This window comes from Odontomachus brunneus, unplaced genomic scaffold (genome assembly GCF_010583005.1).
Source record: "Odontomachus brunneus isolate Ranch 3 - 2012 unplaced genomic scaffold, Obru_v1 Obru_scaffold_049, whole genome shotgun sequence".
Classification (NCBI taxonomy): Eukaryota; Metazoa; Arthropoda; class Insecta; order Hymenoptera; family Formicidae; genus Odontomachus; species Odontomachus brunneus.
The window spans coordinates 1096418-1110908 of record NW_022639499.1 but is presented as its reverse complement, the minus strand read 5'-3'; the positions used below and the strand labels follow the sequence as shown (position 1 = coordinate 1110908).

General features: G+C 40.6%; 1 protein-coding gene across 2 annotated transcripts; it reads left to right on the top strand.

Annotated features, from left to right (window-relative positions):
• Positions 1-2738: 2738 nt before the first annotated feature.
• On the top strand, positions 2739-13334 carry LOC116845105 (histone-lysine N-methyltransferase SETD1). 2 transcript variants are annotated; one of them, XM_032817428.1, is made up of 11 exons: positions 2739-3314; positions 4063-5330; positions 5876-6409; positions 7104-7373; positions 7527-7841; positions 8144-8416; positions 8498-9144; positions 10283-10946; positions 11753-11977; positions 12326-12583; positions 12824-13334. In XM_032817428.1, exons 2-11 carry the CDS (start codon positions 4095-4097, stop codon positions 12995-12997), a joined length of 4596 nt encoding a protein of 1531 aa, XP_032673319.1. In that variant the 5' UTR covers positions 2739-3314; positions 4063-4094; the 3' UTR covers positions 12998-13334. The 2 variants fall into 2 exon arrangements, with proteins under 2 accessions (XP_032673319.1, XP_032673317.1); XM_032817426.1 differs by having other exon boundaries at positions 2739-3400.
• The last annotated feature ends 1157 nt before the right edge of the window (positions 13335-14491 follow it).

Here is a 14491-nt window from a genome sequence, read left to right as displayed (position 1 = left end):
TGGAATGTCCAACAAGTTTATTGTACGATAAATGTAAGGGTGCGTTCAGATTCCCTACCTGGGTGCACTCTGTTACTAGAAACACTATAGTATATGTCACATATACTATAGCACTTCTTGTATTAGAGTGCACCCGGGTAAGGAATCTGAACGCAGCCTAATATTAGTTTTAAGGTCGGTTCTACAATACGTCATATGTCGCTGTCGGAACGCAGTCGATGGTCCAATAAGGAGAACTCTCTACCAATAAACATTTGGTGCTTTCCAGTTGTGTACACTGTTACACAAAACCAGTTTATTGGTTGCATATTATCTTATAAGATATTTTAGATAATATGTGACCAATAAACTGGTTTTGGGTACGTGTGTGTCAAGATGTGTTAAGCACATAATTGGAAAGCAGCCATTGAGTATTAAGCCGTCAAATTGATGTTTGATGCTCAATACTCGATGCTCATTAGTCCATACCCAGTAAACATGCATGTCTAAAAGATGTCGAAAAGATATCTAAAAGACGTCTTATGCAACATAAGATATCTTTTAGATATCTTTTCGACATCTTTTAGACATGCATGTTTACTGGATACGATTTTATGTTATGCATATGCAGCTGTCATTTCATGTGTGATGAGAATTTTTGAAATGCAGCCCAGGATATGGACCTATTTTTGCAGACAACCATTGGTGGTCTAGATTAAAGAATGTTAAAAGCAAATGTTATTAACAGAAAATTAAACTAGATATATGTTAGCAAAACTGTTAATAACAAAGATTTTGTCTTAATTCGACTAATTGTATTACAAAAATTTATGAAATACATACAGCACATATTTGATAATAACAGTGTCAGTAACGATTTAGTTTTTCAATTTTGTTGAAAACATTTGAGAATATTATTTTTGCTATTAGCAGTTTTTACCATAATAAATCATTTTTCTAACTTTATTCATGATATATGTTTTCCACATTATCAAAAGCATATTTCGTTAAAAACATTCATTAAATCGTTTTCTAAGGAACATGTTTTTGTTAAAAATATTTTTGTTATTAGCTTTTTACCATTAACATTGTTGCTGCTACTATTTGAATGTAAGTCGGTATTTACAGCTGCATTTCCTAAACTATCTTGTAATTTGTTTATCCCCTTTTTTCTTCCATCAAATGTCAAATATGTATCTTTTTCAATCTTTAAGTGCAGACAGCGCGATTTACTGCAGTCACGAAGAATCTTTGATAATATCTTTGATAATACAAACCGCTTAAGATGTAATCGTATCGGAATGACAGAATGCGTTTCTTGTTTTCGAAAATTCGAATTCAGCGCGCACGTTCGCGAAAGAAAAAGCAAGAAGTATAATCCCGATCTACAATAGGTGTAGTAAACTTTAAGCCATAAGAAATTAACTAATCATAATTGATTATTCCTCTATAATTCTGATGGTCGATTTCTTAAGGCTTAAAGCTTATTACATCTATTGTAGATCGGGACTAACGGTTGCGCAGTAATTATCGCCTTCGATTGAAATATTCTCTCAGGCTGACGATCAATCCAAAAAAACCGCGCTTTAATGACACCGCGCGCTCGCTCACCGTAGCTTCCTGAATGCCGGTTCTACATTAGTTGCAAGTCACAAGAAAATTGATCGATCACAATCAATCGTTCTTCTTGCGATTGAAGAAAAATGAACAGTGATTAGTTAATTTTCTCGCGATCTTGCGACTAGCCGAACGCAACCAAGTTCACTCATCGGGACTTCTCGCGCGCGGGATTTTCTCGCTCGAGCGTGATTCGCCAAGTGGCCGGCCGTTGGATCCGCTGCGCGCCAATGACGACGCGACAACGATGCTGCGTCGTCTCGGCCGAGCTCTCTCACGAGTCACACGCATATTTCAGCAATTACGCACACTGTCCGATTTTAATTGTCTCATACAGGTCATACGCATCGGCGTAATGTGCCGCAGCCACAATGCCAGCGGTCCATCACCACGGCATCCTGTCAGGTATTTTCTATACGCGCGCTCGTCGTCGTCGTCGCTGGGAGCAAGGCGCGCGAGGATAAGGCCGCTCGTCGCTCGTTTCCTGACGATGCGAGATCGAGAGGAGCGCCTCGTCCCCGATTGTTCCACGGAGCAGTCGACCGCGGAATCCAGACGGCCAGGTCGGCGATGATCGATTCACGAGAATGCACGATGAGAGTAAGAGAGAGAGAAAAGGGAAGACGACTCGATAACCAGTAGCCATCGGAAATATGATGAGTTCGCAAATTCGGCGGGGAAATTCACGGGCTTCCACCGCGATCGACCGTCGATCGGTATCGACATCGTCATCTGTAAAGTGTAAAGCCCGACGCGATAGAGACAGGCAGAAAGACACGAGACGCACGTAGGAGACGTGCTGTGCGAAGCAACGTGAATATTGGTGAACATTCGTACTAGAGACGAAAAAAAGAGTAAAAAAGGTTCACGCTCACTTGGTGAGGCCGACGCGCGGATGGAGACGCCAAGAGAGAGAGATCGGGATACTCGTCTCTCCCGTGACTTGAAGGAGAGATAGCCGTGGAAAGTAGGCGGGAGAGGAAGGCCGCGGGTTCACGGCACGCATGAAAAGGGGGCTGCGCGAAGTGCGTCTCGCGTGCGCGTGAAGGAACACTAGCTCGACCACGCTCGGAGGTGACACCGCGAGAAAGAGGGAGAGGGAGAAAGAGAGAAAGAGCACCTCGCATGTCGTATGTACGCGACGCCACGGCGAAAAAGGGACTCATCCTCTTGGCTTTCTCAGAGGTGCGCGTGCCATCGACAGAGAGAGAGAGAGAGAGAGAGAGAGCGCTGAACGTCACGGGGACGGGACGCTCGGTAGAGAAAGAGGGAGGGAAGAACGATTGGTTCGATAGCTCGCAATCGCTCGCAGACGCTCGACTCGTGCGGCTCGCCGCCGCGGTGTGCGCACTATCGCTCTGGACGTTGCAAAAGTTACTCGGGTTGGGAGAAAAAAAACCGCAGCGTAACTGAATAAGGGTCTAAAGGTTCGCGAGAGAGGGAGAAAGAGAGAGAGAGGGAATAGAGACAGAGAGTGCTCGCATGAGAGAGGGAGAAAGAAAGCGAGCGAAGACCGAGAGAGAGAGACGGAGGCTGACGAAGGAAGAAAGAAATAAGGAGAGCGAGAGACCAAGACTCGCGAGTTCGACAGAGCTCGCGATCGAGGAAACATTGACGGGCCGACGGACGGATGGAGGAGCCGACAGCGGGGGATGTTTTTCACGAATCATTCCTGCGGGGACAGTCCAACCTGGAAGAAGTCGCAAAGTGCTTTTGAGGTTATGTGTTGTTGAGGGAGGACGACATTCTCGCGATTGGGCGATACGTAGTTCGAGCGAAGTCTCGGAGGGAAGAGAATAGGATCGTAAGTCGGGCAAGCGAGTCGTGTCTCTCGAATACCCGCGATTGAGGATGCTGTGTCGATAAAGCTGTGTCGTGTGGCGATCGTATCGATCCGTTAGCACGCGAGGACTGTGTGCATCGCGTTCTCTCTCGGCCGTCGAGGATGCGTTCTCGCGAAGACGGCTCGGGCTCGTCCGCGGTTGTTGTCCCGTTGTCTTCGGTGCGCGTGCAGTGAGAACCAGGCGTCCTCGTCGAGAGAACCCCGCGGACTCGTCGACACGCGCGTAGTAGCGGCTGGATTTTTGTGCTTTCGCCGAAACATTGCGCCCCACATTGCGCTCGTGTGAGCCGCGCACGACGAACCGTTGCCGAGCGCCGATTAAATTCACAACGAGTCCCACTATTTATTTTTTCTAACGATAAAGTCAATTGTCTTCTAGCGAGGAACCGAAGTGATGTGCAATGCAATCATGTCGTGTTGATTAGCAGGTTCTGACAGTGTGATCGCGGTACTTGTGTTGACAAACATCTTAATCGTTCCTACCCTCCCCCGGAGGGAGGACGTGAATAAATCTTAGGCAATCTTACGCAACACACGACTGCAAAGAAAAATATACTTTTTCCACCTGCTGTAGCAAAGCCAGATTGTCCAAGCTAAAGTTGTCTGTTCAATGTTTATAACAGAGACCCACACGAATGGATGATGCTTGGAGGCAATGAACGGCATGGAGAAGCATGGTCATGGTCATGGGCATGGGCATTCGCACTCACACCGCCACCGCCACTCTCATGGCAACTCTCATGGCAACTCCCAGAGCTCGGCACAGAACTCAAGCCAAGCCTCCTCCAAGCATGGCCACAGTCACGTGACCCACTCGCAGAAGGACGTAGCTGTGCCAGCAGTAAGCCAGAAGCAGAGGAATTACAAGTTGCTGGTTGATCCGTTCTTAGTCAAGGGAGCTGCTAAGCTGTGCAGATACGATGGCACAGTGCCTGGAGATCCCACGTATCCACAGGTGCAGCCACGAGATCCCAGGTCGCAATTGACAAGGATCTGGACCCGATTGGAACAGCTGGACCTGCCTGTGCCTAGATTCAAGATCGACTCCAACTACTGCGGAGAGCCACCACCACTGGAAGTGACGTTTTGCCACTTGAACGACAATATCGACAAGATATTCTTGACAAACATGGTTCAGAAGTTCGGCATCGTGGAGGAGCTCACTATATATTATCACCCAATGACCAACAAACATCTGGGCATCGCGAGGGTCGTGTTCGAGTCGACCAAAGCGTCGAAAGCGTGTGTGGAGAAACTGAATAACACATCTGTGATGGGGAAAGTGCTGAGGGTCTTTCTGGACCCGTTTGGGGAGGAGTGCAAGAAGATGTTCGACGAGCTGACTGTGGAGAAGAAGCCGGAAAAGAAGGCGGAGAAGGAGGTGGTCGCGGCGCCGGTAAAGCCCGAGTCCGAGCCGGAGAAGCACCAGACTCCCGTGGAGAAGGCTCTGCCCGAGGAGCGGGACGACTTTAGGAGCAGTAAAAAGCCTATTCTAAGTTTAGAGAAGAATAGAGAGCCGTACGTGGAAAATTCCAGGTACAGCAAGTACCGGGACTACCCGACGCCGGGCGGCAGCACGGGCAGTGACTTGGGCTACGGCACGGCGCCCAGTGAACTAAACTACTCGAATAATTATTCTCAGAACTCTACTCCGGCTACGAACTATGACTTTTACTATAGCAGTTATCATCATCAGCCGCCGAACAGCTACCTGGCCAGCATGTCGCAGAACGTGTCGCAGAATTTGCCGATGCAGCAGAACTCGAACGTATGGTGGGCCAATAATTCCGGCTCCACGGGGTATCCGTCATCAGCTTCCGTCTGGTCTGTGCAGACGCACGCGACGAATCTGGATGACGTTAATTCTAACGCCACATCGATTAGTAATAAGGTAAATGTCTCGGCATATCGGCTGCATCCTGTAGAAAAAAACAGTGAGCGCTTAGTGATCATTGTCTGTATGTGATTGTAGCATTCTTTTAGTTCTTTTAGATTGTAGATTCTTCATAGTTCTAGGAGTATTTACCGATCGGTAAATACTTCTGAGCTGCTTTTTCCGCTGAATGTAACCATTGTTTCAATAATTGAAATATCAATAATATATTCGTATTCAGTATTTGTAAGAAACCTATTAAAATTTTGTTAAAAGTTATTTCTTTGGGTCAATTTTCATTATCACTTTATAAGCATTCAATCATTGAGTCTGTATTATCCGATAATCAGAGCATAATTCATTTTTCAGATCAATTACTAATATTATCTAATATTTTATTAAAATTATAATTGATATTGATTTTCTGTCATATTTTTTGTCACTGACAAACTAGAGTTTTACATAAACGTTAGTTTTGTTAGTAATGTCATTAAATTATTTACTAGTAAAAATATAAAACTGTTCGTACTTTCTAGTTCAATCACTGAAACATTTACCTTAAGACTTCTAGTGTCAAAGTCACTCATCACACTCCCAAGAAGGAGAAGGAGAATCAAGTTGCGCCGAAGAGCACGCCGCGCGACTCTCCTGACGAGACCCGCAAGACCTTGGACTTAGATACGAGAATTGCCATGTTGCTGAAGGACAAGGCCGGCGGGATGGCGCCGCCTTTTTTACAATTCGGCAGCGACTCTGAGGATGATAAGAAGTCCCAATACGGTGACAGTGAGATGCTCTCGGACACCCCGAGTCCCTTCTTGTCGCGCGAGATCTACAAATCGTACTTCGACAAGATGGTAGAGAGAAACAAGGAACGCAGGAAAGCCCATGAGAATAGCATTAGTCAATTTTCCGTAGATGAAGACCTGGGTAGTGTTATCAGTTCTAGTGAAGACGAGGCCTTGTTGGGCAGTTACAGTCCGGCAATCGACGACAATGAGCCGGAGCCACCTAAGGAACCGCCTCCACCTCCACCGCCTGACGACGACAGGATGTCACTGAGTCCTCTGAGTTCAGGTGACGAGAAGATCGAAGAAGTGAGTTCGTAGACGACATATAAAACAAAAATTACTTTTGATTGTTTAAGGAAATCGTGGGGCAAAATGAGTTAGTTAAGAATTCAATGAAACTTACATTACGTATAAAGTAAAAGTAATGTCTGGTAATGTTGAATATACACATGTATTCTACATCAAAAGTTCAAACATTCGTATTTATCGAAACAGTAAGAATGTCCAGAGTTAGGTACCAGCATTATCAATGTCCAGGCATTACTTTTACCTTAAATTGAAATACTATCTAACTCATCTATTGCTCATGGCAATACTCGCTCTCTATCAACTGTGCATCTGTGTTGGATCAACTGATGCACGAATGAAATATTAATGAAAAAAAATTAATATGTTTTGTATTTATAATATTGTTTATCAATATTTATCAATATCAATTTTGTCTCAAATTAATAATTTGTTGCTTAGAATAAAACGAATGTGTAGAACTGTAATTTTATTTGATAAATAATAAGTTTATGAGTGGTCCTCTTGATATGCCACTGAAAAAATATGACTTACAAAACCCCCTGCCTCTTCAACATTGTCTATAAAAATTATTATTTAAATTTATTAATTATTTATTAAAGTTAGAAGTAATTATTAAATGTGTAAAAAATTATATCACTATGTTCTGCGCTATGCGGCTCCATTTCACTCATATAAATATTCTCTTCAACAGGTGATAGCACAAACCGAAACTACGGGTCAACTGTACCCGGCAGCTTACTCAGGACAATTAACGCAATATCCTTCGAATGATGTTTATAATTGGCCACGACCAACGCAATACCCTTATCCATACGGTGCGACTTACTTGCAAAGTCATTATCAGCCCACTACAGCGTCTTTCTCGACGACAGTAGGAAATCCTCAGGGAGCGAACTATTATTCTTCTTTTCAGTCGCGACTACATGCCATGGCGAATTATAATTTCACGAAGGACCCCCAGGTAAAATTATCCAGATACTTTTCTACGTGCTAATGTAAACAACATATATAAATATTCTTTTTAAACATCTCTGTTAGATATATTTGTATATTTTGCGCTATGCAACCTCGCGTTATCGTGATCATTGTATATTTATGATATTTTTATTCGCAGGGTCCCACCATCAATGGAGTTTTGAGCACAGTTGTAAACGAACTCAAGCAGATCTTAAAAAAAGACTTTAATAAGAAAATGATCGAGAACACCGCGTTCAAATTGTTCGAGGTTTGGTGGGATGAGAAGAAGTCGGAGAAAAGTCAAGTTCAGGGTAGTGGCGACAATGTTGTTGTCAATAATACGACTAAAGAAGACGTTACGAAACCACAAGGATTGTCATCTTTGTTGGAACAAGCGACTCCACTGGGACTCAACTATGACGGATTTGGCTTGGGTATTAGAGCTAGTATGCCAAAGATGCCTTCATTCAGGGTAAGACCTTGGATACTATTTTGATTTTTATGTTATTCGTAGTTACTCTTAAAGTTTTGTCAATATTCATAGAATCTTGTCTACATAGATGCTATTTCATGTATACGTTGCCGACACAGACTTAGAGTATTATTATAATTGACACTATAAACGTTCTATTATCATGTAAAAGTGTCGCTTTCATGACGATTATTCGATTGATCGTAATTACAAAAAAATCAAATTTGACTCAGAAACTGAACTGACCGTTTGGGCTTCGATAGTTTACACGTGATTACCGTTGTAATTTTCTGTGAATTCAGCGCAAGATCAAAGCTCCAAGCCCATTGCCGCAAGAGGATGAGGACAGTCGGCAGTCTGTTCACGGTGACATGGAGACGATCGAGAGTGAAAGCGACTTGGACGCACCGTCAACACAAAAAGCAAAGAGAACGATGGCCGCGAGCGTCTCTTCTTCATCCTCATCGTCGTCTTCCGTGGAGAGCAGTAGCGATGAAATTAGCTTCAGCGAATCTTCCAGTAGCTCGAGCGAGAGTTCCGATGAAGAAGAAGCGTCTGGAAACTTCGAAGACGAGGTTCGTATTGAGATTGCAAGCTCAAAGCGGAAAGTTTCAGAAGGGCGATAGTCGGTACAATGAAGCACGATTTGTTTTCAGCAAGACACAGATAGTCGCATGTCCGACAACAGGCCTTTGGCTTGCAATAGCAAGGATCCTGATATATTGACGGAATTGGCGATTCAAAGGTCGTTGAACTGTCCTACGCCGACCGGCAGGGAGACACCGGTGCCGGATGTCAAAATCAAAGATCAATATTCGGACGAGTTCCCTCAGATCGAGAACGACGACAGCAGTCCGTTACCTTCTCCCGCGAGATATGAAGTCAAGGAAGAGGAGGCACCTTCTGAGAAGGTGCCCGCCGCGGAAGAGAAGCCCTTCGAAGTGTGTAGGAATCTGGACAAGGAAATAAAGGACGTAACAAGACTCGTGAAGGAGAGTGAGCCGCAGAGAGAGGTGAAACCCGCGCCTACGATAAGTCCGGTCAAGGATGAGGCTCAAGCGGATATGCAGAAGATGGAGAACTTTGCCGCGGAGGCCTTGATGACTTTGGCCGGACGGGACAATATCATACGCCACGAAAGCCCGGGACCTATACAGCCCAATATCATCAGAGCGCTGCAGACGATGTCGTTGAAGTATATCGATGACGAGCCAATTTTGAAGGAATCCGAGAAGATCGAGATGTTCAGTGAAATTCCTACGACGGATTCAGAGGAGGAAAGCTTAGAAATTAGAAGATTAAGGTCAGTAATGACAGAAATCTGTTCTATACAAGGTGAAGCAATAACCACTATTACCACCTGGAATATCTTCGAAGTTATTCCACTTAAAAAAAACATCTTATGGCAGCAATACCTTTCTCTAAATATATTTTAATAGTTATTGCTTTATCCTGCATAGAGTGTCCCGTAATTAATGATATAATTATATGAAAAAATAAGTTGAGAATCTAAAATAAAATTTCTTTATATGAAGTTTCGTTTTCGAGAAAAATAATTTTGTATATTCGTTAAATGCGTGTTAATTATTAACTATGTATATGTTCAATAATTAATTATTAATAAGTAATTATTGATAATTAATTATTAACTAGTATTATTAATTAATTAGGTTAAGTTGACTATTTACTGTGAACCTGAATGACTTCTCTGAATGCATTTATATTTAATAACTGCTGATATTAAATAAATATAAAAAAAATCTGCGATATAATTTTCTACTAAAGATTAAAATGATCTGTGATCTCTCTCTTTTGTGTAACGGTAACTCATTAATTTCGGGAAGCTGGTAAAATGGTAATTTAGGAAAAAAATTACAAAAATAAAATTTTAATATAAAGCTCAAAAGGAGCATTTATAATATAGTCTTTAAGATAAGTAAGACACTTTATTTAATTCAAATTTCAATTTTTTCATAAAATACTTTTTGATATTGTATATTGATATACTATATATAGCATATAATAATTAGGAAACTAGGTACATAGTTATTAGAGAAACTTAAAAAAAGTTTTAAAGTCTCAATCTATATTTTTCATATTATCTTACAGGCTTACAACATTTTCATTCATTATGTTGTCGTTTCAACGACTAGACTATAATATATAATTTAGTATTATTTTAAGAAATGAAAACTTTCACACTCTCGAAAAATTGTAAATAATTTCCTTTCTTTCATCTGAGACATTTTAGAGATTATCAGATATACATGTGATGAGAATACAAGAAGAATATTGTTGTATCTTATGCGGGAAACATGATATTTGTGTGAAATTATAAAAAATAACGAATTTTATCAAAATTACCAATAAATTACTCTTATCATAATTTTACCGTAATCACTTTAAATCTGATAGTAATTTTACATCTCTGTTCTCTACAGATACCAAGCGGAAGCGGATCTCCGATTAAACGGACAGCGAACACCTAGTTCTCCCGGATCCCAGGCGTCGCACGTATACCTGGAACATTCATATTCGTTGCCGCCCGTACTTCCGGAACGCGCGGAACCAGTATGCGGCTTACCGGCGGCTTCGGTGAAGGTGAAACACACGAAGATCGTGAAATTAACGAAAGCCAAGGAAAAGGACAAAGAAAAGGACAAGGAAAAAGTACATAAAGTGGAGAAACGGAAATCCAACAAATATACGAAAATACACAGCAACAGTCATCAGAATCGCGAGGGCGAGAAAGAAAATATTCAAAATGACTATGTGTATGAAAAGTTGCCTAAGCAGGTCTCGCAATCATTGGTCACTTACAAGGAACGAGATCTCATGTCGGAAATGGCGGTTTTGTACGAGTTCTTGACCAGAGGAATTGACATAGAGGATGTGGAGTACTTGAGAAGGAGTTACGAAGCCCTGTTGGCGGATGACAGCCAAGGTTACTGGCTGAACGACACGCACTGGGTCGATCATCCACCAACTGACGTACCAAGCCCTGCGAAGAGGAGGAAACGAGACGAGCTGCGGTTGCACGCGAGCGGAAGCGCTAGAACTGAGGGATATTACAAGGTCGACGTCAGAGAAAAGGCGAAACACAAAGTAAATAAAGACATTTGCATTAGGTCATTTTTGCAAAAGACTTGGCATTTTTTTATTCAATTTCGTAGAAAATTTTTCGTAGAAGTATTCAAAGAAAAATATTAAGTTCTTGTTATATATTAAAAAAAAACATCAAATCGATGTTGTTGATCTCGTTCGTAAAAATGATTAATCCTTCGAGATTGGATAATTTCGTTTCCTATTTTAAGAATAATGCCCGTACATATATCTCATCTTAGACATTTATACTGTTTTGGTCTTTAAATATGAATATTTAAACTTTCAACCATTAAACTCAGTAACGTACTGGAAAGAGCACTGCCTTTGCCTCGATGAGTGTGAACTGAGATGAGCGAGAGATAGTATCCAAATGGAATCTCTGTCTGCACGTATTACCTGAGCTAGGTTAAGTTAGTAGCAAAAAAAGTAGAATATTAGACAGAGAAGGAGATACAACTTGGATGTGGCCTTTGTCTTATAGAACGGTTCCCCACTACGGCAGTGCTCCTTCCAATATTTTCAATAAAAAAGTAGAGTTATGTGTATGTTTTTTTTTTAATATATGTATGTATATTTTCTCTATGTTAAAAGTTTAAATATTCGTATTTAAAGAGTAAAACAGTAAGAATGTTCTGAATTAAGTATATGTTCATTTTTAGCTTATTTGACAAATATGACGAATCTTTTGTGCCGGCGTAATAGCATTTTCAATTGTCGACACACATTGACGTAACTTAAGATATTTTTTTCTATTGTTATCGGTCTATACAAGAATTCCGCGAATAATTGGATACTGTTGTTTGCAGCACCATTATGCTCAAAGTATACAACGCAGCAACGATGTTGTGGAAGACAGCGGAGGTTCTTACACTGGAGGAGACGGCGTAATGAATGGTCCAAAGAGTAATTCTAAAGCGTTAACTGGCAAGATGCAAGCATTATCTCGTGAAGCGCGAAGCAATCAGCGTCGGTTATTGACGGCATTCGGAATTGATACAGATAGTGATCTCCTTAAGTTTAATCAATTAAAGGTACGACCATAAAACGTCAACTAACGGACCGATCAGATCCTATCTTTAATGATAGACTTGTTTAGACTTTGGCCGATATTCATAGTCGGATTTTATATTTAAGACTTAAGTTTATCTTCAGATACTTTGTAGGTAATGAAATAATTCATATGTCATCTGAAGATAAACTTAAGACGGTCTTAAATATAAGATTTGAATACCGGCCTTTGTCTTATTGTAATATATAAACAGCACTACTACATACTTTTATTTGATTTTATATCTTAGAGCCATTTCTTCTTTTTACTTTTAATTAATTCTTTAATGATATACGCGCGCTCTAAAACATTCACACGTTTTGCGTTTCAGTTCCGCAAGAAGCAGTTGAAATTCGCCAAGTCCGGCATTCACGATTGGGGCTTGTTCGCCATGGAACCGATCGCGGCGGATGAGATGGTCATAGAATATGTTGGACAGATGGTTAGACCGGTTGTGGCTGACTTGCGAGAATCCCAATACGAGGCCACGGGGATCGGTAGTTCTTACCTCTTCCGTATCGATTTAGACACGATTATCGATGCGACGAAGTGCGGCAATTTGGCGCGGTTCATAAATCACAGTTGCAATGTGAGTCACTTGGAATTATCATTTTTCTTTTCTTTCACTTCACTAATGCAATGCAACATACGCACTTCTGTCGAAGAACTGGAGATGTGTGATCAATGTTAAGATTCAGCTTAATGACACTAAAGATACGATTTAGCGTACCTAATCAATTCTGTCCGCTGCTAATGAATGATTAGAGTGGAACAAGCGAATCGAATGTTACAACTTCGTTGTAATTACTAATTTTCTTGTTTCTTTCAGCCAAATTGCTACGCAAAAGTAATCACGATCGAAAGCCAAAAGAAGATTGTAATCTACAGTAAACAACCGATAGGAGTTAACGAAGAAATTACCTACGACTACAAGTTTCCATTGGAAGATGATAAGATCCCTTGCCTTTGTGGAGCTCCACAATGCCGGGGTACTCTCAACTGAATTGTTCACGACACTACATTGTTCATCATTTTTCTGTCTTCTATACTTCATCGCGCCCTACTCATATTTTTGTAAATATTCCCCCATGTAAACATTTTATAAAAATGCAATGGAAAAATACTAAATTATGTTAAGATGCATTCTTACATTATTTGTGAAATTCTCTCTTTTGACCCAATTCTGAACAGAGTGATATTGAAAATTAATGTGTGAAGCATTGTTATCGTTTATTAGTCATTTTACATTGTCATTTGATGTTTACAGTCCCATTAAACATAGAATGTTAAGTAACTTATTTACAAAGGAAAAGCAGGATTAAAATTATAATTTATACGTTCATAATTCGTATATATACGTTGTTTTGCATCATATCCTATTAGAAGTTCCTCGTCTAGGCAAAAATTCCGATCTTTTGTGATGCTAAAGTACAACTATATTTTGGCCGTGTTTTAAAATGCCGCTGGCAGCACTAAAAATCTATAGTAAATGATTGCGTTCCGTTTTACACATTATGTGCGTATTCTCTACAGTATAAATGCGCGCATATACGTGAAACGGAACGCGGCCTACATGATATAAACTACAGTTTGTTGTTGCTGGCGGTTAATATTAGAACGCAGTTTGTCTCACTTTAATTTACGGCATTTCAGCAGTGCAGCTAAAAAGAACAAACCACATAATATTTCAAGACTCATATTTTTGACAATTTTGCGTATTCATTGAGTCCTTTTGCGTAAGTATAATTATACCATAAAATAGCTGCGCAATGAAACTTATATATATGCAAAAATTTCAAGAATACGGGCTCAGATTTGTCCTTATTGTTGAACTGAGGTTTGTTCACGTTGCTTGCACTTTTTACACTATTACACTTAATGCCCGTTGCACACTAGCTTTTCTTTAGAGAGAGAGCTCTCATTATTCATATGTACTTGACCTAAAAAAATCGCCGGTTTGAAAACTACTCTTTTAAATCGTTTATATTTCGTATGAAGAGTTTTGAAGTGCAATTGAAAAGGTTTGTGAATCGTTCTATTAATTGTAATTAATTGTTCATTTTTGGACCATGCATTTAGCCGAAATAATGGCCGAAAGTAAATTAAACAAAGTTCCGGTATGGTATCGTTTGTATATTTCGTATGAAGAGTTATGAAGTATCATTAAAATGTTTGTAAGCCATCCAAGTAATTTTAATTAAATATTAAAAAATCGTGTAATTAACCGAAATATAGATGTCAAGTGCTGCTGTGAAAGTACCGTCAGACACGATCGGTAATCTCTAGTATTTCAATATTCCTGGTTTTTTTTTCAATCGTATCAACTTAGTAATACCCGGTAAATATTTTTCATCACATTGTCGAAACGTCACGCTAATATCTCGGCAACAGTAAGGCCGGTATTCATAGTCCAATCTTATATTTAAGATAATCTTAAGTTTTAAGATGTCATGAATAAATCACAGAGATTCGTATGTACTTGATCGGAAAAAAACTC

Excerpts from the sequence above, each read along its gene's own strand:
- LOC116845105 (XM_032817428.1), top strand. The coding sequence starts at position 4,095 with ATGAACGGCATGGAGAAGCATGGTCATGGTCATGGGCATGGGCATTCG. Across the intron at positions 7,842-8,143 it reads CAAAGATGCCTTCATTCAGG|CGCAAGATCAAAGCTCCAAG; the intron begins GTAAGACCTTGG and ends CTGTGAATTCAG. Across the intron at positions 12,584-12,823 it reads TCATAAATCACAGTTGCAAT|CCAAATTGCTACGCAAAAGT; the intron begins GTGAGTCACTTG and ends TGTTTCTTTCAG.